This window comes from Onychostoma macrolepis, chromosome 13, assembly GCF_012432095.1.
Source record: "Onychostoma macrolepis isolate SWU-2019 chromosome 13, ASM1243209v1, whole genome shotgun sequence".
Lineage (NCBI taxonomy): Eukaryota > Metazoa > Chordata > Actinopteri > Cypriniformes > Cyprinidae > Onychostoma > Onychostoma macrolepis.
The window spans coordinates 21,075,478-21,098,422 of NC_081167.1; the positions used below are offsets into that span (position 1 = coordinate 21,075,478).

General features: G+C 38.1%; 2 protein-coding genes across 4 annotated transcripts in view; one reads left to right on the forward strand and one right to left on the reverse strand.

Annotated features, from left to right (window-relative positions):
• The window catches only part of brf1a (BRF1 RNA polymerase III transcription initiation factor subunit a), a 51,268-nt gene that overhangs the window by 13,690 nt on the left and 14,633 nt on the right, over positions 1-22,945 (forward strand). The window contains exons 7-16 of the mRNA XM_058795046.1: positions 8,344-8,493; positions 10,061-10,154; positions 10,249-10,375; positions 10,504-10,543; positions 10,664-10,756; positions 12,300-12,560; positions 21,100-21,161; positions 21,320-21,401; positions 21,507-21,562; positions 21,647-21,909. Of these exons, the coding sequence (XP_058651029.1) occupies positions 8,344-8,493; positions 10,061-10,154; positions 10,249-10,375; positions 10,504-10,543; positions 10,664-10,756; positions 12,300-12,560; positions 21,100-21,161; positions 21,320-21,401; positions 21,507-21,562; positions 21,647-21,909 (1,228 nt within the window). The remainder of the gene's footprint in view (positions 1-8,343; positions 8,494-10,060; positions 10,155-10,248; positions 10,376-10,503; positions 10,544-10,663; positions 10,757-12,299; positions 12,561-21,099; positions 21,162-21,319; positions 21,402-21,506; positions 21,563-21,646; positions 21,910-22,945) is intronic.
• btbd6a (BTB (POZ) domain containing 6a) lies at positions 176-4,793 on the reverse strand. 3 transcript variants are annotated; one of them, XM_058795060.1, is made up of 5 exons: positions 4,512-4,793; positions 3,014-3,314; positions 2,573-2,663; positions 2,298-2,416; positions 176-1,976 (listed from the first exon to the last, which is right to left on the reverse strand). In XM_058795060.1, exons 2-5 carry the CDS (start codon positions 3,223-3,225, stop codon positions 944-946), a joined length of 1,455 nt encoding a protein of 484 aa, XP_058651043.1. In that variant the 5' UTR covers positions 3,226-3,314; positions 4,512-4,793; the 3' UTR covers positions 176-943. The 3 variants fall into 3 exon arrangements, with proteins under 3 accessions (XP_058651043.1, XP_058651042.1, XP_058651040.1); XM_058795059.1 differs by having other exon boundaries at positions 3,014-3,231; positions 4,512-4,792; XM_058795057.1 differs by lacking the exon at positions 4,512-4,793 and having other exon boundaries at positions 3,014-4,488.

Genomic DNA, 22,945 nt, shown 5'->3' on the forward strand with positions numbered 1-22,945 from the left:
CCAAATTGTACTGGTAATGAGCATGTGAGCTGGTCTGTGTAGTGCTGCTGTTAATGCCCAGAGGGTGCTGTGCAACTGTAAGTGAAGCTTTGCTTGCAGTGTAAATTTGAAACCTGAATTGAGTGCTTGATTGATGGCGATGGTCAGTTGCTTTGCTCAATCAACAATACGAAGCAAAATTCTGACATAATTTATTGCCCTCATGTAATTTCAAACTTCAATGATTTTCTTTTGTGTCTGGATTAAAAAAAAAAAAAAAGAGTTCGTTTTTTTTTGTCCATACAATGAAAGTCAGTGGGTTTCAATGTTATTTTGAACACTTTACTTTCATTATATGGGCAAAATAGCTGAAACATTCTTCAAAATATTGTCTTTTGTGTTTTAAGAATTCAGTCAGTCAATAAAGTTTGGAATGACATAAGAATGAGTAAATGATGACAGACTTTTCATTTTTAAGGTTTTGAAAGGTCATATTTTACCCAGAGTGAAACAGTATAGGGCTTATAACTGTGCATTAGACAAAAGAAAACGAAATGCTGTTTGATGAATAGAAACAAATATTTTATGATTTTGCAGGCTCTTGAAACCCTCTTTAGGTCACTCAGCATCAAGCTGTCAACAAAAAAAAAACATTAAATAACAAGACAGAGGAAAAGCTGCCTAGTTTCAAGTGCAAACTGCCCATGTTTCACTGTACACAGGCAGATTATGAATAATTAGAAATAAAATGTGCTTAAATTAAAGTACATGTTTTAAAACAGTATGTTTAAAGAAATAAATAAGTTTGGGCAGCATTCCGTTATATGTGAGACGTAAAAAATCGAATCGGAGGGGATAGTCTCCTCTTCTAGTAGTGTCTTGCAGCTATGTTGTGAGTAAAGGCATTTATTCGAGAGGAAAAAATCTCCCTGCTGTCTCTTCATTAATGGATCAGTCCAAGTTTTCATGCATAAAATATCAGCTCCGGAATCTGTCCCCCCTGCACCCCTGTCCCGTTAGTGCTGTCAGAGGAACACTGAAACTGAAAGGTGACTTTCCCATACTGGACTTCTGTCATTCCTTCCTGTCCAAAATAACTCAGCTCGCTCCCATCTAGAACGGCGCTAACAGTGTAGAACGCGTCCTGCTCCACTTGTACCGGGTGCTCGAACCACACGGGGAATGTTGAACTAGAACCGTCTGACACAAATTTGGTCAAGTTTTGTGCCAGAAGCACTCCTTGTCTCTTTAGTTCAATTTTGACGCTGTATTCCGCTTTCCCTCCGCTGGAGCCATACAGACCAAGTCCGGCGATAAACACGCGTTTGTCCACAGCGAACTGGATACTGTCGCAGCGTCCGCGATAGCGCCACTGGTTGCTTCGGTACGCGGAGGATTGGAAACGGTGACAGCGTTGAGGCGTCAGCCCCTTTCTGGGTGCAACTGGGAATCCCAGCGCAGGTTTCGTAGCAGCCGTGTACCAGAGAAAGATGCTGTGCGTTTCCTCAAGGGTTAAAATGTTCGACTGCGCAGGTCCATCTGCAAATTCCTGCAGTGTCATTGAAGGCAGACGCACATGGTGCAAAGCCTTCCCCAGCACGGAGCGCTGGTTCTGTGAAGTGGGGCTTAGGCCTTGTCTCCGACACTCTGCGTCGGCCCATCCCAGAATGGCCTGGAAAACCACCGCCTCCTTCAAGTTCAGAGTTTCCCTTTGTAAAATGTGTTCTAGTGTGGGCAAGTCAATCTCAGTGAAACCTTCCGAGCGCAGCGCAAGCTCTGCCTGGGCGTCTATCACTTCCCAACACCTCTGAGTGAGCTCCGGCTCCTCAAACAGCCGACTTTGAGATAGCAGCACACATGCATTTCGCGCCTCCAGGCTCGTCTCGAGGAAACCCACACATGCTCGAGCCAGAGCAGACACCAGATATTTCTTGGCAGCGTAAAGCGTAGCCAGTACTGTGTCGGCCGCCAGCTCTATCTCATCACTGTACATGTACCTGATAAAGAAGAGGGAGATAGAGAGTTTAAGGTAAATTGCATAGGAAAAGAATAAAACGCTAAATAAAAAGCTGATCTGTTTTACACGCTCCTTTTTTATTGCATCACTACTGCTTTAAATAGTGACTTCCAACTTTCCCAGGGAAAAAGTACATCATTCGCAATCCAATAAACGATCTCTAATAGCTCCGAATTAAGAGGGCGATTCCTAAATCAAGACATCACCAGTGGGGCCTCTGTGAACCCATCTGTGCTGCCTGGCATGAAAGCCGAGTCGCCCTGTTATTAATGCCCGGATGTGATTAGTGAGTGAGTCTTACTTGAGTAGGATGAGAAAAGCAGCGGGTTCCACATCTGGAATATGGATATCAGAGTCTCCTTCTGCGAGATCCCCATAAAACATGGCACAGAAAACAGAGCTCCCCACTGCCAGCACATACTGAGAGAGGGAGAAGAAACAATCCGTCAGTGTTTCATCTAGTTTCAAAGCGTTTCCTTTTTCTGACACCTATTTTAGATCCACCGATAGGCTGATGATTTGAATCAGGTGTGTTCGATTCAGGAGACAACCAAAATATGAAGTGTGTGGGCTCACCTTGTGTGCCGGGACCCTTTCTGATTCACCGGGTGCACCAACAATGAAATGAACGTCTGCCATGTGTTCATTATTGAACATTAGTGCATTTCTGCGTGAAGTAAAAATAAATAAATAAATTTAGTCTTTATGATATATAAATACAATAAAGAAAAAATGTAATGCAATATTATTTAAGAAATGTTTAGATGTTAAGTATCTGGTAACGTTCATTATGACTTGCCTTAAAGAATTGTACTGTAGTGAAAAAATATCTGAACAAGTTATCTAAAAAATAAGTGTGTATATGCATACATATATATACATATACATACACACACACACACACACACACACACACACATATATGTGTATATATATGTGTATATGTGTGTGTGTATATGATGAAAATTAGATAATAAATATGTCAAACATTATGTATCACTTGATTTAATGCCTTGCCTTTCGCGTAAAGTAGGGTGCGCGGAGTGCCAGCTGGGAATCTCCACGTTGTTGTTGTTGATGTTTTGCTCTGTGGTCGGTGAGGTGGCGATGGACGCGGTGGACTGCGCAACCGGCTCCACGCTCCTCTTCTTCTCTGGCAGACTCAGCATCACAGTCCCGTTCTTCTGCACTGTGGCGTGATCGTTCACGGGGTACAGTTCCGCTGCCATCCTTTTCTTCAAGGAAAGAGTTAAGATGTTATAGCACAGAGACAGTCTGCCGGGGTGCTTGCTTTCCCGCTTCAACTTCTTTAACGTTTCTGGGAGCAAGAGTAAAAAAGTAACACATTTCATGATCCGGCCATGATGGGACAGCTTGCATTCCGGCGCAGCGGGCATCAGAACAAAAAAAGTTTGCCAAAATATGTGTAGAAAAAATAATTATCAGCTACAACCGTGATATTCCTAAATAATGTTGCGTTGTTTCCGTGTAAAACAAAAAAACACTCCACTAAACGGTCACATAAATATTCGGATTTCAGCGAATATTTCATAGATATGCCATCCTCTTTTTCTCACATCCTCTCCGATCCCATACCGAGAACTCCAAAACGAATCGTTTTAAAATCACCCAAAAACCTCACAACAAATATTGACAGAAATAGGGTCTGTAGTCTTATAAGGGCCAAGCAGATCTTTCCTCTGCTGTGGCCACACGGAATGATGATGAAGTTTGAGTTTATTTTGAGCTCTCTCTCGCGCTCTCTCTCTCTCTCGTCTGACGTCAAGAGGGAGGGTTGTCTCTCCCAGAGCTCTCCTGTAAATTCTGTGTTGCCATGCCTGTTTATTGTAAGCAACATTTGGCTTGGATTTTCACAGTTATGCGTTGTTTTTTGGGATTATTCACATTATGTATATGTGAGTATATACATAGGCTATACCTAAACAATGCATACTATTTATCTATATGGGATATATTTATCGAAAATATCCATTACCCTAAACCAGATTGTCTGTTTTTTAACGCGGGATCTGGCATCCCAGCGAAAATAGAACCTTTAATAATCTCTCTGTGGACTATGCAGGGATGAGGATTTTTAATTCCTTTCATATACACGTGCATGTTATAATGTAAATAATCTCATCGTCTCCTGATATGATCCAAATCAAATAAAGGATCTTTGTGGGGGTATTTTTGTAGCCTACATCAAATGCCAAGTTCGTCCGTACACGTCGTTTGTTTCGTTCCACAATATATTTCTCCTTGACTAAATGCATAACCATTATTTATTTGCTATATCAGGCAAAGTTATTATTATAAAAACTAGTATTTATTTAAAGCATTGAGGTGTAAATGTTTCGCGTATAACCGCTATCTCTCTCCATAAATTTCAATCCGCGCGCTGCAGATTGCTACAAATCAGCTTGCGTTCTATAATGTAACGTTTACCTCACACTTCAACAGTTCTACTAGAACTGTTCTCTACAATACGAGAAAAGATCGTGCGTGTTCTTACCTTATATTCTGTATTTTATGCGTTAGTTTGTTGTCATCACACAGCTGAGACCGTGCGCTCGATTCAAAGCGATGTAAAAAGTTTTATTGCTCCGGTTCACTGTCGGTCGTGATGGAGTCTGAAACCGGACGAGGGCTGGACTTGTGGAAATACTGTAGTGCGCACGACTGCTCTCCGTTTTCCCAGTAAAGTCCTCACGCAGCATGATGCTTCTCTCTCTCCCCCCCGATCTCTTCTTTTTCCCACAGACAGCACAGACGGATCTAAGCGGCTTATAGTGAACATATGTAGTGGGGATTAGATCAGTGTTTCCCAACCTTTCTTGATTTGTGTACCCCCACAGTCTCATCAGTAAGGCTCAAGCACCCCTTAGTCAAAATTAAATCAAAAATGTATTCATTATATTGTGCTGAATATACTGCATGCATAATTAATATGCCCATTATTACAATTATTCACTTCACTGCTGTATTTTACTGTATTTATGCAACACTTGTATATTTGTGACCCTGGACCACAAAACCAGTCTTAAGTATCAGTTTTTTGAAATTGAGATTTATACATCTTCTGAAAGCTGAATAAATAAGCTTTCCATTGATGTATGGTTTGTTAGGATCAGACAATATTTGGCCGAGATACAACTATTTGAAAATCTGGAATCTGAGGTTGCAAAAAAAAAGAAATATTGAGAAAATCGCCTTTAAAGTTGTCCAAATTAAGTTCTTAGCAATGCATATTACTAATCAAAAATTAAGTTTTGATATATTTACGGTAAGAAATTTACAAAATATCTTCACGGAACATGATCTTTACTTAATATCCTCATGACTTTTGGCATAAAAGAAAAATTTATAATTTTGACCCATACAATGTACTTTTGGCTATTGCTACAAATATACCCCAGCGACTTAAGACTGGTTTTGTGGTCCAGGGTCACATTTGTATATTTTGTACTGTAACTCAGTTTCATAAGACCTTTTAACTTCCATGGAACATTTCCATTGCACAAAAAGTGGAAAAACATTGCATTAGATTGAAATGTTCTTTAAACTGAGAAGAAGAAAAAAAAGTGGTTGGATCACTGAAATGTTCTTTAAACTGAGAAGAAGAAAAAAGTGGTTGGATCACTGAAATGTTCTTTGAAAAACCCAAAACGTTTTTTTCTGATGTACGAAATCCCCTTTGCGGTCTTTATTTTTCAAAAGTGTAGCACCCTTAAACTAAAGCAGTTTATTGAATCTGTGGCTTTTATACTGGCACAAAAATAAATAAATAAGCTGTTTTTTTACTTATATCTGACACAAATCAGATATAGTTGCACATGTAACCAAAAATGCACAGGAGATTCAGTTTTTTATTCACATTGGTTTTGAGCCACTTTAAATCAGATACATATCTGATATCTGGACATCTGACCTACATCTAAAAATGTATATCTGATTCCCATTGGCACAGGAGGACACATTTTCTTAAAAAAAAAAAAGAAATATTGAGAAAATCGCCTTTAAAGTTGTCCAAATTAAGTTCTTAGCAATGCATATTACTAATCAAAAATTAAGTTTTGATATATTTACGGTAAGAAATTTACAAAATATCTTCACGGAACATGATCTTTACTTAATATCCTCATGACTTTTGGCATAAAAGAAAAATTTATAATTTTGACCCATACAATGTACTTTTGGCTATTGCTACAAATATACCCCAGCGACTTAAGACTGGTTTTGTGGTCCAGGGTCACATTTGTATATTTTGTACTGTAACTCAGTTTCATAAGACCTTTTAACTTCCATGGAACATTTCCATTGCACAAAAGTGGAAAAACATTGCATTAGATTGAAATGTTCTTTAAACTGAGAAGAAGAAAAAGTGGTTGGATCACTGAAATGTTCTTTAAACTGAGAAGAAGAAAAAGTGGTTGGATCACTGAAATGTTCTTTGAAAAACCCAAAACGTTTTTTTCTGATGTACGAAATCCCCTTTGCGGTCTTTATTTTTCAAAAGTGTAGCACCCTTAAACTAAAGCAGTTTATTGAATCTGTGGCTTTTATACTGGCACAAAAATAAATAAATAAGCTGTTTTTACTTATATCTGACACAAATCAGATATAGTTGCACATGTAACCAAAAATGCACAGGAGATTCAGTTTTTTATTCACATTGGTTTTGAGCCACTTTAAATCAGATACATATCTGATATCTGGACATCTGACCTACATCTAAAAATGTATATCTGATTCCCATTGGCACAGGAGGACACATTTTCTTAAAAAAAAAAAAAATGCTGTATTTTTATGAAGAAGAGTTAGATTTGAGTAAAATCTCTCCAGAGTCTAATTACATAAAAATCTAAGATTAGATTTATTTATATATTGATTAAAAAAAAAAAAAAAAATGCTGTATTTTTATGAAGAAGAGTTAGATTTGAGTAAAATCTCTCCAGAGTCTAATTACATAAAAATCTAAGATTAGATTTATTTATATATTGATTAAAAAAAAAAAAGAAAAGAAAAGCATTTAGATTGATATTGGTTTGATTGACTGACTGAGGAATTTGATGGGAAGAATCTTGGAGGAAAAAAAAAAAAAAAGAAAAAAAAGTGGTTGGATCACTGAAATGTTCTTTGAAAAACCCAAAACGTTTTTTTCTGATGTACGAAATCCCCCTTTTGCGGTCTTTATTTTTCAAAAGTGTAGCACCCCTTAAACTAAAGCAGTTTATTGAATCTGTGGCTTTTATACTGGCACAAAAATAAATAAATAAGCTGTTTTTTTACTTATATCTGACACAAATCAGATATAGTTGCACATGTAACCAAAAATGCACAGGAGATTCAGTTTTTTTTATTCACATTGGTTTTGAGCCACTTTAAATCAGATACATATCTGATATCTGGACATCTGACCTACATCTAAAAATGTATATCTGATTCCCATTGGCACAGGAGGACACATTTTTCTTAAAAAAAAAAAAAGAAAAGAAAAGCATTTAGATTGATATTGGTTTGATTGACTGACTGAGGAATTTGATGGGAAGAATCTTGGAGGGGGAAAAAAAAAAAAAATGCTGTATTTTTATGAAGAAGAGTTAGATTTGAGTAAAATCTCTCCAGAGTCTAATTACATAAAAATCTAAGATTAGATTTATTTATATATTGATTAAAAAAAAAAAAAAAAAGCTTTACAGCCCTAATAATTTTGATGTTATCATTTCTGTTTTATAGTTTTTAACAACTCAAAATCACCCCCGTGAATCCTGATTAAGTACCCATGGGCTACACATATCCCTGATTGGGAATCATTGAATTAGATGGAAGATTTGCTGATGCTTTGTTGAGCAGAAAAACATTTGAGTTTCTCACACAGTGCCATCACCTTTTTGAAAATATTATTGGGAAACTGTCAAAAAATTGAGCTCCCTCTATTACCTGAAATGTTTCTTTTACCATTAAAATGTTTAGTGTGAGAGTCTAGCAGTTTGCCAAAGCTTGATAATAATAATAGAGGTTCTCTGTATGTAGTATTTAATGAGAATTGTGAGCATAAAGGTAATATTTGTTGCATTATCATAACTAATCACATTTTGACTGAATAATCATCAGTGGTCATGAGCCAAAGTATTAGCACTTTAAACTTGTAGGCAAGGGTGTGATATTGTGCCCAATAAAGCGTATCTTCCACAAACCCTCACATAGACTCATTAGCAGCTTTAAACTTTAGATTTGACACTGATATGCTGAACGTTATTGAACTGAAAATGCAACAGTGTGTTTAAGAAGGTTTAAATCTACTCTGTCTAGCTTTGTAGTTCTGAGAGTTTTGTTTCTTACAGATCCGTGTCTTTATATCCCACGCTTTGCACAAATGCTGGAATTTGGAGAGAAGAGCCATGAGGTTTCAATGACGGCACTGCGTCTCCTGCAGAGGATGAAGAGAGACTGGATGCACACGGGACGAAGACCTTCAGGCCTCTGTGGAGCAGGTAACCATGGCAACCCTCCCCTAACGGTGCGACCTCTTTAATGATGTGAGCTAGTGAAGGGTTGCTTTGTTAGATGCGCAAAAGCACATACACCATCGCTGAAACATCCACAGTAGAAATGCATGCTCCAGAAACCCCTTCCAGAATGTAAAGTTTTGTGTTTGTTGTAGGAAATATTTTAAGATGCAGTATATCTGTCATAATATGCAATTTGATCAGCTTGGTGCATTTGAAGTGGTTCCAAAATCACCAGTCAGTCTTGATGAAGAAGAATAATTCCTGAAAGTGTTAGTTTTCTCACACTCGCTGAGGCCTTTCTTGGCACTGTGAATTGCCTCAGAGATCCAGTGTAGCTAATTTCTAATGCGTTTTCATCAATATCGGTTTTACTTTCTCACACTTTCAGACTTGTGTAAACTTGACATAGTCTATTAAGACTGAGTTCCAGTAATTAAGTTTTTAGAATAACTGACTCCTCCTGACTCTCAGCGTGAGTTTCTCTGCCCCCCCCCCCCATCACCACCACTGCATAACCTGAATAATTAATCTCCCATTAATCTTTTAGAAGCAGTGCTGAGAAAAGAGGAAGCATGAGCCTAAAAGAGTTTGTTTTGCAGCGAGAGATCAGAGACTTGAGAAAGAAAGGCAGGCCAACAGAGAGAATGAAAGAATGTGAGGAAGACAAACTATGAGGCAGGGAGAGCTTCTGAGCGTGATGAAGGCCTCAAGCTTGTTGAATAGTCCTCATGTAGTAGCTGGAACATACAGATTGGTTTGATATCCTGCAAGGTTAACAGTCCTGAAATATTGTTACAATTTCAAATTATAACTGTTGTCTGTTTTAATATCTTTTAAAATGATGGAAAAGCTGAATTTTCAGCAAGCCATTACAGTATCACATGATACTGATGAGTTTATGAATTAGACAATTTTTTTTTTCTCGTTTATGTCCATATTTGTATTTGAAATTTAAATAGTGTTTTGCTTTTCCACTTTTTGGAGAGGTTAATCTTGGGTTATTGTTTTTAATCTCATCTCTCCTTACTTTCAGGACAATCTAAATCAGAAGTGGCACACCTTACCCTTTTATCCATTAAAATGATGTCAGTTTAAGCTGTTGTTGGTGTTCAAATTAAAAAAAATCAGTAAAATATTTTGGAGAATGTCAACCTCAATGTCATATTTTTAATTAGTTCATCTTTGATGAATCATTAAGCTCTAAAATTCTTCAGTATCTTTTACATGCTTGCATGCTTTGTGGTGTTGGACATTCTTCAGATTGTCAGGTAGCTCAGAAGTGCATCTGGCTCTTCATGTTTCTTTCATGAATCAGAGTGAAACAGGCATCAGGGGTTCTGTGGTATTGCAGGTGCATTTAATGTCTGTTTGTTCTGCCTGAGGTGAGTCAGTAGGGGGGCAGGTACAGCGGATGCACTTTTCTGAAGCCCTATTAATGTTTCATATTTGACTATGCGTCCGCTCTCCTTTCCTTCTCTCTCTCATCCTCTTTTTCTCTTGCCATTGGCTGTATGTTGTGCCTACAGTTGTGTATTTGTGTTCCCTGTAGCGCTTTTGGTTGCTGCCCGTATGCACGAGTTCCGTCGCACAATTAAGGAAGTGATCAGTGTGGTGAAAGTCTGTGAAGCCACACTGAGGAAAAGGTGTGTTCTGAATTTTGGTGTTGCACTCTTTGAATTTAGAGTCCATTTTGCTGTTCAGTTGTATGTCTTGACCCCCGGTGTGTTTGATTGACAGGCTGAATGAATTTGAGGACACGCCCACCAGTGAGCTGACAATTGAAGAGTTCATGCGGGTGGATCTGGAGCAGGAGTGTGACCCGCCCTCTTACACGGCTGGACTCAGGAAGCAAAAGCTAAAACAGGTTCCACATCACATGGCATTTAAGTTAGAGATTTTAACATTTAAAGCAGCCATTCTTGCAATATGTGCGATATTGTATCCGTAAAATGTGTCCATGTATTTTTTTTCTCCTCCTGAATCCTTCCACAGATTGAGCAAGAGCTTGCAAAGAAAGTTGATGATATTGAAGGTACCTAGAAACATTACAGGAGTTTATGCTTCAATTAACATCATGGGTGTTTGAACAAACCTAATACGTTGTGTTGTTGATATGTTTTTCTGTGTGTACACGTGTGTATGTGCTCTGCAGGTGAAATCTGTGGATATCAGGATGAGATTGAAGTCGAGCTGGAGAGCTGTAGGCCCAAAGCCAGGGGGATTTATGCATCCTGTTCCAAAGAGGGTACAGTGTTCACACACAATCCCGCAGAAAAATACATTAACATTCCAAAGTTTGTGCTTTTATTAAGACTTTTTAATGTTTTAGTGTCTTTTGCTCACCAATGTTGCATTTATGTGATCAAAAATACATTCAAAATTTTCAGCAGCCATTACTCCAGTATTCAGATTTTATGGGTTTCTTCAGAAATTTTGATTTACGTTTTTTGTTTTCTTCCCAGTTGAAAATTGTTGTGCTGCAACAGTTTTGTGAAAACTGTCAAATTTTTTCAGGAATATTTGATAAATTGAATGTTCAAAAGAACAGCATTTATTTGAAATAGAAGTCTTTTATATAACATTTATATAAAAACATCATATAGCACATTCTTTACTGTTACTTTTGATTGATTGAATTAATTGCTTCCTTGTTGAATAAAATAATTAATTTCTTTTAAAGAAAATATTATAAAAAGTTATACAATTATATTATAAAAATATTATAAAAATGTATAAATATACATTTTAATATCTCTTTTTAACTGATTAAAATTATGTAATCAGTGTAAAAAATGATATAATATAGAAATATAATTCATTATTGGATAGACTTGGCATGCACATACAACCATCAAGAGTAATTCAGGCCAGTTAATTGTGTATCATCTGGTTTTAAGAATGACACACTTGGCTTTATTTGAACATTAACACTCCTCTGTTTAAGCTACAGAAATACAGATTGTGAAATGAAGATTGTGCAGAGTAAGTTCTCATATGGGAACATGTATTTTAAATAACTAAAAGCGAAAGAATTCCTTTGTAAAGAGTGTTGAATGGCTGTTGTGTGGAGAGCCTTTAAATGAAGATCGTTTGAGCATGTATTTAGCCAATTACTAACTGCAGGCACACAGTCCTTCATTTAGGATATTCCAGATTTCTCATTAGAAAATGGGTAAGAACAAGGGTAAGAAATGGATAATCAATGTGTGTATGAATACTGGAAAGTGCCAGTGAGAACCAAAATTATTGATGAATGACATCCAAAATGTTTACGTTTAAAACAAAAGATTATCTTGTTGTCAGAATTGCTCTTTGCTTGGTGAGAACTGCCGTTTTCTTCAGGAAATGGAGTGTTTCTTCCCTTGTGTAGAGATTCTGTTTATGTTGCTGTCCAATTAGCTCCTTGTTCAGCAGCACCCACAATCAGAGATCCAGTGCTTCCCCATGCGTGTTATCTCTCTCTCTCTCTCTATCTAATGTAGCGATTACAGGAGGGAACTAATTAAGACTGCGAGCGTGGGAGTGTTTGTATGCGTGTTTGAGTGTCTCTTTTCATGCATGTGTGTTACGGCGGTCAACTGTGTGTGTTTGTATAATTACTTTCTCCCCATCTCAGCTGGATCATAGCGAAGTTCAAAATCAAAAGGCTGAATGCATCTAGCTTTGTTTTAATTAGCAAAATAATTTAATTACAAAGATAAATTCTTCTTTCATTATACTCTTTTATTTGATGTTCCTGCAATGATTCATTTGTGATATGTGCATATTTTTGTGCTTGCTTTTTCCAGATGATGTGATTTCCTTGGCGTCATCCAGCATCCTAGCTGGTGATGAAGAAGGAGAGGATGACGAGCTGAGGGCAGCAGCATCTCATCTGTGCAGTACTATATGTGGAGAGGATGGAGATGACAATGAGCAGGACGGAGATGGAGAGAAAGTCTCTCCAACCAAACGGCCCTCGTTAGCATTATTGCTTGGAGCGCTTCCCACTGCGGCCAGTTTGGGCCTGCCTGAGTCCATCACCAAAATGAGAGAGGAAAAGGAGAATGGTAGGAGTGTGCTTGTATTTTCAAACTGCATAAACACTTAATCCACTTAAATTCCACAGTCCCTTTTTATTATCACTATTTTTGCTGTCAAAACATTGACAAGGTACAAGCAGAGGAGAAGTAGTGGCACTGGAATGACACCTTTGTGAAATGTTAATGTTAATTAAGTGGATTTCATTTAATCCACTTTCTTTCCATTTTCATTCCACATTTGCTCTTCACACATTTACACTTTTTTTTTTTTTTTTCTGTTTTGTAATGAGTTTAAGCAGAGGAATGGAACTGGAGTGACTCCTTTTCTAAACACTCACATTTATCAACTTTCATTTAATCCACTTTCATTTCACATTCATCGTTTAGCCACACATGTGTGCTAATACCACATGAGTAGAAGAACACATTCACATGAATCCATTTTTAATTCACTTTCATTCTAGGTTCACCCTTCATTCACACATTTGTAATGTTATGCCATAGATAGAGGAAGAGGAGTGGAACTGGAGTGACTTCTCTTCTAAGCATTCACATTAATCCATTTTCGTTCTAGATTCACCCTTCATTCACACAATTGTTTTATGACGTAAATACAGTATATGACATGGAGTGTAACTGGAGTGACTCCTTTTGTAGACATTGACATTTATCCATTTTTAATTCACTTTTATTCTAGATTCACCCTTCATTCACATATTTGTGCTGTTATGCTATAAATAGAGGAAGGGGGTGAAATGGGAGTGACGTCTTGTACCACATCTACACTATAGCGAGAGTTACAGAGCATCTGCATAACAGAACTCAACAGTGACTTATTTATCTGAAATGATTGCGTTATCTTTTGTGGTTGTTGCGTTTACACTATAGCACTAGAGCATTTGAGAGAGAGAATAAGATTTTGTTGATCACAGGCAGAAGAGCTGCAGCTGGTAAACTCCTGGGGATAGTGTGCTGGCAGGTTGTCAGATTGTGTGATTGGCTATGTGAGCAGATTGTCATGTTTTCGATTGGTTGCGGTGATTGTGGATGATTTGTATGGGGCGGAGGAAGAGGAAGCCCCCCTCCACTCTTTGAAGCACTAATTGAACACAGCACCTTGTCATTAGCACACTGTCTTTCATCCTCCCACTACGGGTGGCTGTGTGCGAGTTTGTTTGCCCGTGAGACCCAGTGCGTGTGTATATTTTGGTTTGGTTTTTGAGTAGGGTTCAGGAAAAATCATGACTCAGAGAGGAGGTATTTTTAGTGCTTTTGTTTTGCCCAGCGTCTATGTAAACTCAAGTGAATGCCTTGTAAATTGGCAGCAATATGTCATTTATTTCCCTCAATTTGCTTATTTCATCTCTGTGATTTTTATATGGGCACTGACAATATGGCTCTCTGTGTGTGTGCACTTCTGCATTGGTTCTGTCTGCTTCAGCCTTTTCTGTCTATTCTCTCTGTTTATTTTTAGGTAGGCTCATTGTTCCATTGCAGACAATAAGATGCTTGTTAGAGTGTTCTAGTTCTTCTGTGTGAGAATGAGAGGGAGCAGGATGTTCTTATTTAAAAATGCAAAAATGTTTGTATGTGCCAATGTACAGTATGTTGCATCAGAGAGAGATAGAGAACTTCATTATCACCATTATTGGCACCATTAGTTTTGTACTTCATAATTTTCCTTAAAGGGATAGTTCACTCAAAAATGAAAATTGTTGTCATTCACTCATGTCATTCCAAATTCGTTTGATTTTCTTTCTTCTCCACAACACAAAATAAGGTATTTTTTGTGTTGATTACCAAATACTTTATGTGACCATTGATTTCGATTGTGTGGACAAAAAACACAGACATTTCTCAAGATATCTTTTTTTATACACAAGAAAGAATGTCATACAGGTTTGTACTGACATGAGGAGAATAAATGATCACAGAATTGGCATTTTTAGGTGAACTATCACAGTAACTTGTTTTAATTAATATTACATGTTCTTTATTCCATTTTATTTAAATATACTATCTATATTTCTATAATGTTAATATATTTCCTCAGAAGCTGTTTTAAATTATTTACTATACTTCCCTTTACACTGTGTACTACGGTATATAGTATATGAATTTTCAAAGAGTAATGACGACTCAAATGCATCTCTTTTTTTTTTTTTTTCAACTAAGGGAAGCATTTCAATGAGTTTCTCATTTGGTGTTAACTAAAAGTGACCAAAGAGTGTCAAAATGTGTCTTCGTTTATTTATTTATATAAATATATAAATAAATAAATGTGTGTGTGTGTGTGTGTATATACAGTGAGGAAAATAAGTATTTGAACACCCTGCTATTTTGCAAGTTCTCCCACTTAGAAATCATGGAGAGGGTCTGAAATTGTCATCGTAGGTGCATGTCCACTGTGAGAGACATAATCTAAAAAAAAAAATCCAGAAATCACAATGTATGATTTTTTAACTATTTATTTGTATGATACAGCTGCAAATAAGTATTTGAACACCTGTCTATCAGCTAGAATTCTGACCCTCAAAGACCTGTTAGTCTGCCTTTAAAATGTCCACCTCCACTCCATTTATTATCCTAAATTAGATGCACCTGTTTGAGGTCGTTAGCTGCATAAAGACACCTGTCCACCCCATACAATCAGTAAGAATCCAACTACTAACATGGCCAAGACCAAAGAGCTGTCCAAAGACACTAGAGACAAAATTGTACACCTCCACAAGGCTGGAAAGGGCTACGGGAAATTGCCAAGCAGCTTGGTGAAAAAGGTCCACTGTTGGAGCAATCATTAGAAAATGGAAGAAGCTAAACATGACTGTCAATCTCCCTCGGACTGGGACTCCATGCAAGATCTCACCTCGTGGGGTCTCAATGATCCTAAGAAAGCTGAGAAATCAGCCCAGAACTACACGGGAGGAGCTGGTCAATGACCTGAAAAGAGCTGGGACCACCGTTTCCAAGGTTACTGTTGGTAATACACTAAGACGTCATGGTTTGAAATCATGCATGGCACGGAAGGTTCCCCTGCTTAAACCAGCACATGTCCAGGCCCGACTTGAGTTTGCCAATGACCATTTGGATGATCCAGAGGAGTCATGGGAGAAAGTCATGTGGTCAGTTGAGAACTTTTTGGTCATAATTCCACTAAACGTGTTTGGAGGAAGAAGAATGATGAGTACCATCCCAAGAACACCATCCCTACTGTGAAGCATGGGGGTGGTAGCATCATCTTTGGGGTGTTTTTCTGCACATGGGACAGGGCGACTGCACTGTATTAAGGAGAGGATGACCGGGGCCATGTATTGCGAGATTTTGGGGAACAACCTCAGTTAGAGCATTGAAGATGGGTCTTCCAACATGACAATGACCCGAAGCACACAGCCAGGATAACCAAGGAGTGGCTCTGTAAGAAGCATATCAAGGTTCTGGCGTGGTCTAGCCAGTCTCCAGACCTAAACCCAATAGAGAATCTTTGGAGGGAGCTCAAACTCTGTGTTTCTCAGCGACAGGCCAGAAACCTGACTGATCTAGAGAAGATCTGTGTGGAGGAGTGGGCCAAAATCCCTCCTGCAGTGTGTGCAAACCTGGTGAAAAACTACAGGAAATGTTTGACCTCTGTAATTGCAAACAAAGGCTACTGTACCAAATATTAACATTGATTTTCTCAGGTGTTCAAATACTTATTTGCAGCTGTATCATACAAATAAATAGTTAAAAAATCATACATTGTGATTTCTGGATTTTTTTTTAAGATTATGTCTCTCACAGTGGGCATGCACCTACGATGACAATTTCAGACCCCTCCATAATTTCTAAGTGGGAGAACATGCAAAATAGGAGAGTGTTCAAATTCTTATTTTCCTCACTGTATATATATTTATTTTACATGTACTATAAAATCATGTATGCTTTGTTTACTTTCTCACAGTTTTGCTGTGCTTGAAATATGTTGTCAATATAAACATATACAGTTTTTGCCATGCCAATAAAGGATACTCCTTTGAAATTGTGTGAGAGAGAGCAAGTTGTATACTGGTGTTTTGAAGGTCTCCATCCTCTCCTCATCCTGTCTTTCTTTTTGTACCTTTTCTTTTTGACTTTTCCTGTTTTTCTAAGGTCAGTTCTCATCTGTGAGGATGTCAGAAGGGTTTTCCTTTTTGTGTGTGTGTGTGTGTGTGTGTGTGTGGAGAGAAATCCGGTGCTGCTGTGTAATGCAGTGTAATTCTCTGAGGGGGCGGAGGATCTGTGATCTTAACAATGCCACAGTGAGTGTGAGTCTCCAGATGGTCACTCACTGTCCCCCTTGCTGACCACACAGTAGGAGATGCCAGAATATCTAGTTTTACTGTGCTCTCTTGTTTCTATTTTTCCTTTTGTTTATTGACCAGTCAGTCCATTGTTTATTTCTGTCTAATTTCTAGTCCCTTTGCATATTTTTACAGTTCACTGTTAGCCTGTAACTTAAAAAAGTAGATAGATCCTGCCCTCCTCTTCACATCTGTCAGAGTCTTCCTGGATCTTCAGAGCAGGAGGTGAGAAAAGACTTGTTCATTTACACTAGGAAAGAAGGATAAAGTGGGAGGAGATAGATGGAGAGAGGAGGGGAGGGAGAGGTGCCTTTCAAAGGAGAATGAAAGACAGAGTAAGTGTGTGAGTGACATTTATTCTTCTTGTTCTCTTTGAACACATCCTCGAGACAGCTGTTAGGGGTTTGTAAAGGACAGATGGGCCAAAAGTGATGGTAATTTACATTCATAAGGCCTTTATAATGCACACAGATGTGCCTTTGTTAGTCTTTATAATGATGTTCATAAACACAATATTCAGAATAATGTCACAGATCACATGTTTTTGAGGTGCTGTGTCCAGTTGTTGATCTTATGGTTAATACTACGTCTTGGTGACATAGCTAAAAAACGATCTGTCTTTTGACGATATTGATATTTATGTAGTTAACTGAGATTGTGTGTGTGTGTGTGTATTTATTTTAAGGTTCCTATTCATCAAAGATTCCTAAGAAAAAAACAGCACAACTGTTCAACATTGATGATAATAAAAAATTCTTAAATGGTACTGTACATATAGTCATATATAAATATCAAATTTTAATTCTCTCATCAAAAGCATATTAAAATCTGTACAATATTCACGGTGTAACTTAATTTTACTTCTCCAGCAAAATCTACATGAATGTAACACATTAAATTCATCATCACCAAGCCATAGTCTCAACTTTAAACTAGAGTATAATTTTAAAAAACTTTTTTTTTTTAAAGCTGTGAAACTTTTGTCATAGCAACATTGTGCTAGCTGTAGTGAATTTTTCATCATGACACATTTATGATTTATGTTTACATTCCCTTATTTTTCCTGCTGTTTGATTTATCTTTATCATGTTAATCCTTGTCACTCATTTATTGCTTTGTTTTCTCCTAATGAAATGCACTGTGAAGCACTGACAGTGATGTGATGTCATCCGACAGGGACGCTGCTATCTGTGTGAAATATGACATCATAAACGTGTGACTGACTGACAGACGTGTGGAGAGGGAAAAAAACAAATGACTGTGGGAGGCCCGATCCATGTGATAGACACGTTCACTGTTCCGTTAACATGCACTGACAGAAAAATCTGTGTGCGGACCCCCGTGAGGCTGTTTTTCTGTCTAGATTTAACACCTGAAGAGCAACCGAACATGTGGGAATGGGAAATCTCATGAATAAAGTGTGTTTCTAAAATAGTCAAATCTTTTTCTCTCTTCTCCTCTCTGCTGTTACATTTTCATTTCCATTTTATTGTATAAAAATATGTCAAACCCTCCCCCTTTTTTGCTCTGTGGATGTACAGTAGAGTGTGAAAAAGCGCACGCATATATTTTCTCTTGACATTTTCTCTCCCTCGTTCTTTTTTTCCTGCCTCTGGGCGAAATAGACAGTTGTAGCAGGTGTGTGAGTGGGCGAGGGGTTTCCCTGGGGAAGTCACAGGGGTAAGAAGGGGTCAGTTTTTAATGGGCCTGTCTGCCCTCTTCGCCTCCAGAATAAACCCCCCTTCCTCTCTCATTCCATATCTCTGCATCTCCATTGTGCGTCTTTTCCTTTCCCTGGGCTTCAGCGCTTGTTCTTCTGACCCGGCAGTCAGTTTGAGTGACGTTATCGGATGATTACATTTGGTGAGCTTCTGCTTGTACTGAAGAGTAGGAATTGTCCAGGGAGAGAAAGAAAGGCGGTGTCCGTCTGGTGATATCTTGAAATATCAGTACGTCCTTAGTCAGACACCGTGCTTGACGCTGAACAGGTGTTGGTGTCAGTGAAACCTCTGGAGATGAGGGGGGCCTTTGAACTCTTTCTGAACACACGCGGAAACGCTAATGTCTAGGTGGACAACATCATTCAGAAATTTAGCCTCAGGATGGAAACGTTAACAGGGGAATAGATGAAGAGGGAGAATGATTAGCGTTAGGTGAAGTCTGTCATTTGTTGTTTCTCTTCTCTGTAATTTCGTTGAACTTGGCTCCTTTTTTCTGCTTCTCAGGGTTTTTTTTATTGCCTCTGTGATTTTCAGGTGAGGTTAAAGGGACGGTTCACTCAGAAATGAAAATTGTTATTGTTTACTTATGCGTGTGACTTTATTTCTTCTGTGCAATACAAAATTATTCATTTTGGAGATTATATTCAGACCTTTTTTTGAATTGTTTCTGAAAAAAAAGCTTTAAAAACAACTTGAAAAAGCACCATAAAAGCAACTATATTTAAAGTTTTCTGAAGTTGTACAATAACTTTCTGCAAAGAATGGACCGAACTAGTCAATATTCATTTAAAATCTTAACCCCGCTCTCTGTCCTAGTGATGTCCACTGTGTGAATATATTGTTCTTTTATATCAGATCTTTTCATTGAATCAGTTAATCTGGTTCACAAAATGGTCTGAACAATTAATTCACAAATTGAATTGATTCAGTTCTAGAATTAATGTTGGCTACTGTCATAATGAAATCGAAATTGACAATTTTAGGTTTTTTTATGCAATGTTGCAGTGTTTATTAAAACAAATTGAATGCATCACTCAGAAATACATTACAATAATGAAGAAAAGATGATTGCAATTTCGGTTTCATGCTGACTTAAGATTCAGCATCATATTACTATTAATATTATCATGTTACTTGAAGACTTGAAATATAGTGCATGAGTTGTACAGCTGCTGTCAAACACTCATGCATATGCATATGTCTTCAGGTAGTGCAGCTGCGCATGTGAACACTTTAAATGCTATTTTTAGTCGAAATGCATTTCCTTGCAAGCTACACACAGTTGGGTATGTCCTAAGTAAATGAAAACAGACGGGACAAAAAACATTTGAGCATGAACGCAAAGTTAGGCCTAATGGGAAAGACAGACACTGCACTGCTGGTTTTATTACATTTTGGCTCTCTTTATTCATCTACTCTTTTTGTGAATCCAGCTGCACCTGGTAGTCTCTCTTTGGTGTGGTTTTATTTCGCCTGTTGTAACTAATCTCTGCTATTCACGCTCTCACCACATCACACACATGTGACTCATGGCACAGTGTGTTTTGATGTGCGGTATTGGAGGACTCTCTGTGTGTGTTGGTTTGAATGTGTTTTGTCTGTGCGTGTTCAGATGTGAGTGGTGAGAGGTCAGGTTTCTTGACTCGCGGGATATGCTGGCATTGAGGGCCCCCCGTTCAGAAGCGAGAAAACCTGAATTTGCCTATTTTTCTGTGCTTTTCCCCCCTAACCCCATCCCCAATACAAAACATGAGCGAGAGAGAGAGAGAGAGAGAGGGAACTCTCTATGCTCTATGAAGCAAACTTCTGAAGCATTGCCAGTAATCTCCAGGCAGAAAGAAAAGAGTAAAGTTGGGGGAAGGGAGGAACTGGACCTGGAAAAGAGGAAAAAGACGGAAGGCAGAGGGAGAGTAACCCTGGAAGTTGCTACTGTAGAGCCACTGTTATAATGATCCCAGCAGCCCCAGTGGACTATCCAGTAAGATTTGCTACAGGGCAGAAACCACAGAGAAACACACATGTATTCGAGTTTATTTTGCCACGTGGTTTTGCTGCGGGGCATTTTATGTGAAGGTTTTAAGGTTGGACTGCAGTGGGATTTTCTGTGTATATCCACTAACCTAATTGAACAACTGGCTCAGAGAACTGTTTTCTGAATGGCAGCAAAAATATAAATGCTGAAGCTTTTATTATGCATAAACAGCATGAGTTTCTCCTTAGGAAAGTGAAACACTGAATACACTTTAATTATGTGGAGAAAACAAAAGGCGAGACTCTTTTTGTTTTTCTTTTGCCAAAGCAGTCTGAATGAGATTCACAACTTTTTGTTTATTTTTGATTGTATATTTTATTTTAAATGCTTTTTATGCTGTGGATTTTGTTATATATATATTTTTTTAATTATATGATAATTAAACAGTGTCCGTGCACAAATTTATTCAGACTTGTGATGTTGATGCGATGTGATGTTCTTATGTCTACAAATAAAACCTTAAATATTTAGGAACTGTCTTTGTTTTTCTCCATCAGATGTGGAGGCAGAAAACGGTGAGCTAGACCTGAGCGGTATTGACGAGGATGAGATCGATCGGGTGAGTTTTGACCTCACTATGGTAACGACATCCAAAACTGAATAATGAGATTACATTAGAATAGTTTAATTAGATATGTTGCGTTTTAACTCTCTTCAGTTCGTCCACTGTTCGTCGTAAGGGATTATATATTGTGTTTCTCTTTTTTTTTCTCTTAGTATATCCTTAATGAGAAGGAAGTTAAGGTGAAGACTGAACTGTGGATGCTTCAAAATGCAGACTACCTCAAAGAACAGAAAGGTGGAAGAGATTTGATATTTCCAATTTGTTCATTTTACCCATGACAGATTCATTTAAATTGAGTTTGGAACACTTTTGTTAAAACAAACACTTGTTTTTCTTCAGAAAAGGAGGAGAGAATAGCAAAGGAAAAGGAGGAGGGTACATATATAGAACGGAAGGTAAAAAGGCACTTCAAAAATGCAGGTGCAGTTGTCAGGGTCTCAAATGTTTGTTTACCTTCTTATTTTGATGTCGTGTTAAAGCCTAGGAAGAAGGGACGGAGGCGTGAGCCCATCAATGCCAGCACTGCAGACGAAGCCATTGAAAAGATGTTGGAGCAGAAACGCATCTCCACTAAAATAAACTACGATGTTCTGAAAGACTTGAACAAATCCAGCCCAAAAAGTCCCACTCGCCAGACTGATGAAGCTTCTGCTGGAGCCAAAAGAACCCCCACGGCCCGCCAACGGAAACCCCAACTGACTTCACCCAATATTGGCAAAACGATCAGCAGCTTTGGCAAGAGGTATGGAACTGTAGGAGAACGGTTGTCCTGTCTCGATTTATTTGTTTTTCTCTCACTCCTTACTTTTTTGGATTTTTTTTTTTTTTGCACACACGCCTTCAATTACACATTCTGTTCTAAAAAATCCTTTATACTACATAACTCGCCATCTGTCCTAGAAAAATCCCACCATCACAGTCTAACCCCACATCCTATCCAAGAATGATGCGAAAAAATCTCTTTCGTGTACAACCCGAATTCCGGAAATGTTGGGACGCTCTTTAAATTTGAATAAAATGAAAACTAAAAGAATTTCAAATCTCATGAGCCAATATTTTATTCACAATAGAACATAGATAACATAACAAATGTTTAAACTGAGAAATTGTAAAATTTTATGCACAAAATGAGCTAATTTCAAATTTGATGCTACAGGTCTCAAAATAGTTGGGACGGGGGCATGTTTACCATGGTGTAGCATCTCTTCTTCTTTTCAAAACAGTTTGAAGATGTCTGGGCATCGAGGTTATGAGTTTATGAGTATTTTTCGTTTAATGATGTGCCAAATGTTCTCTATAGGGGAAAGATCTGGACTGCAGGCAGGTCAATTGAGCACCCGGACTCTTCTACTACGAAGCCATGCTGTTGTAATAGCTGCAGTATGTGGTTTTGCATTGTCTTGCTGAAATACACAAGGCCTTCCCTGAAATAGACGTTGTCTGGAGGGGAGCATATGTTGCTCTAAAACCTTTATATACCTTTTAGCATTCATAGTGCCTTCCAAAACATGCAAGCTGTCCATACCGTATGCACTTATGCACCCCCATACCCTCAGAGATGCTGGCTTTTGAACTGAACGCTGATAGTACGCTGGAAGGTCTCCCTCCTCTTTAGCCCGGAGGACACAGCGTTCGTGATTTCCAACAAGAATGTCAAATTTGGACTCGTCTGACCATAGAACACTTTTCCACTTTGAAAAAGTCAATTTTAAATGAGCCTTGGCCCACAGGACACAACAGCGCTTCTGGACCATGTTCAGTTCACATATGGCATATTC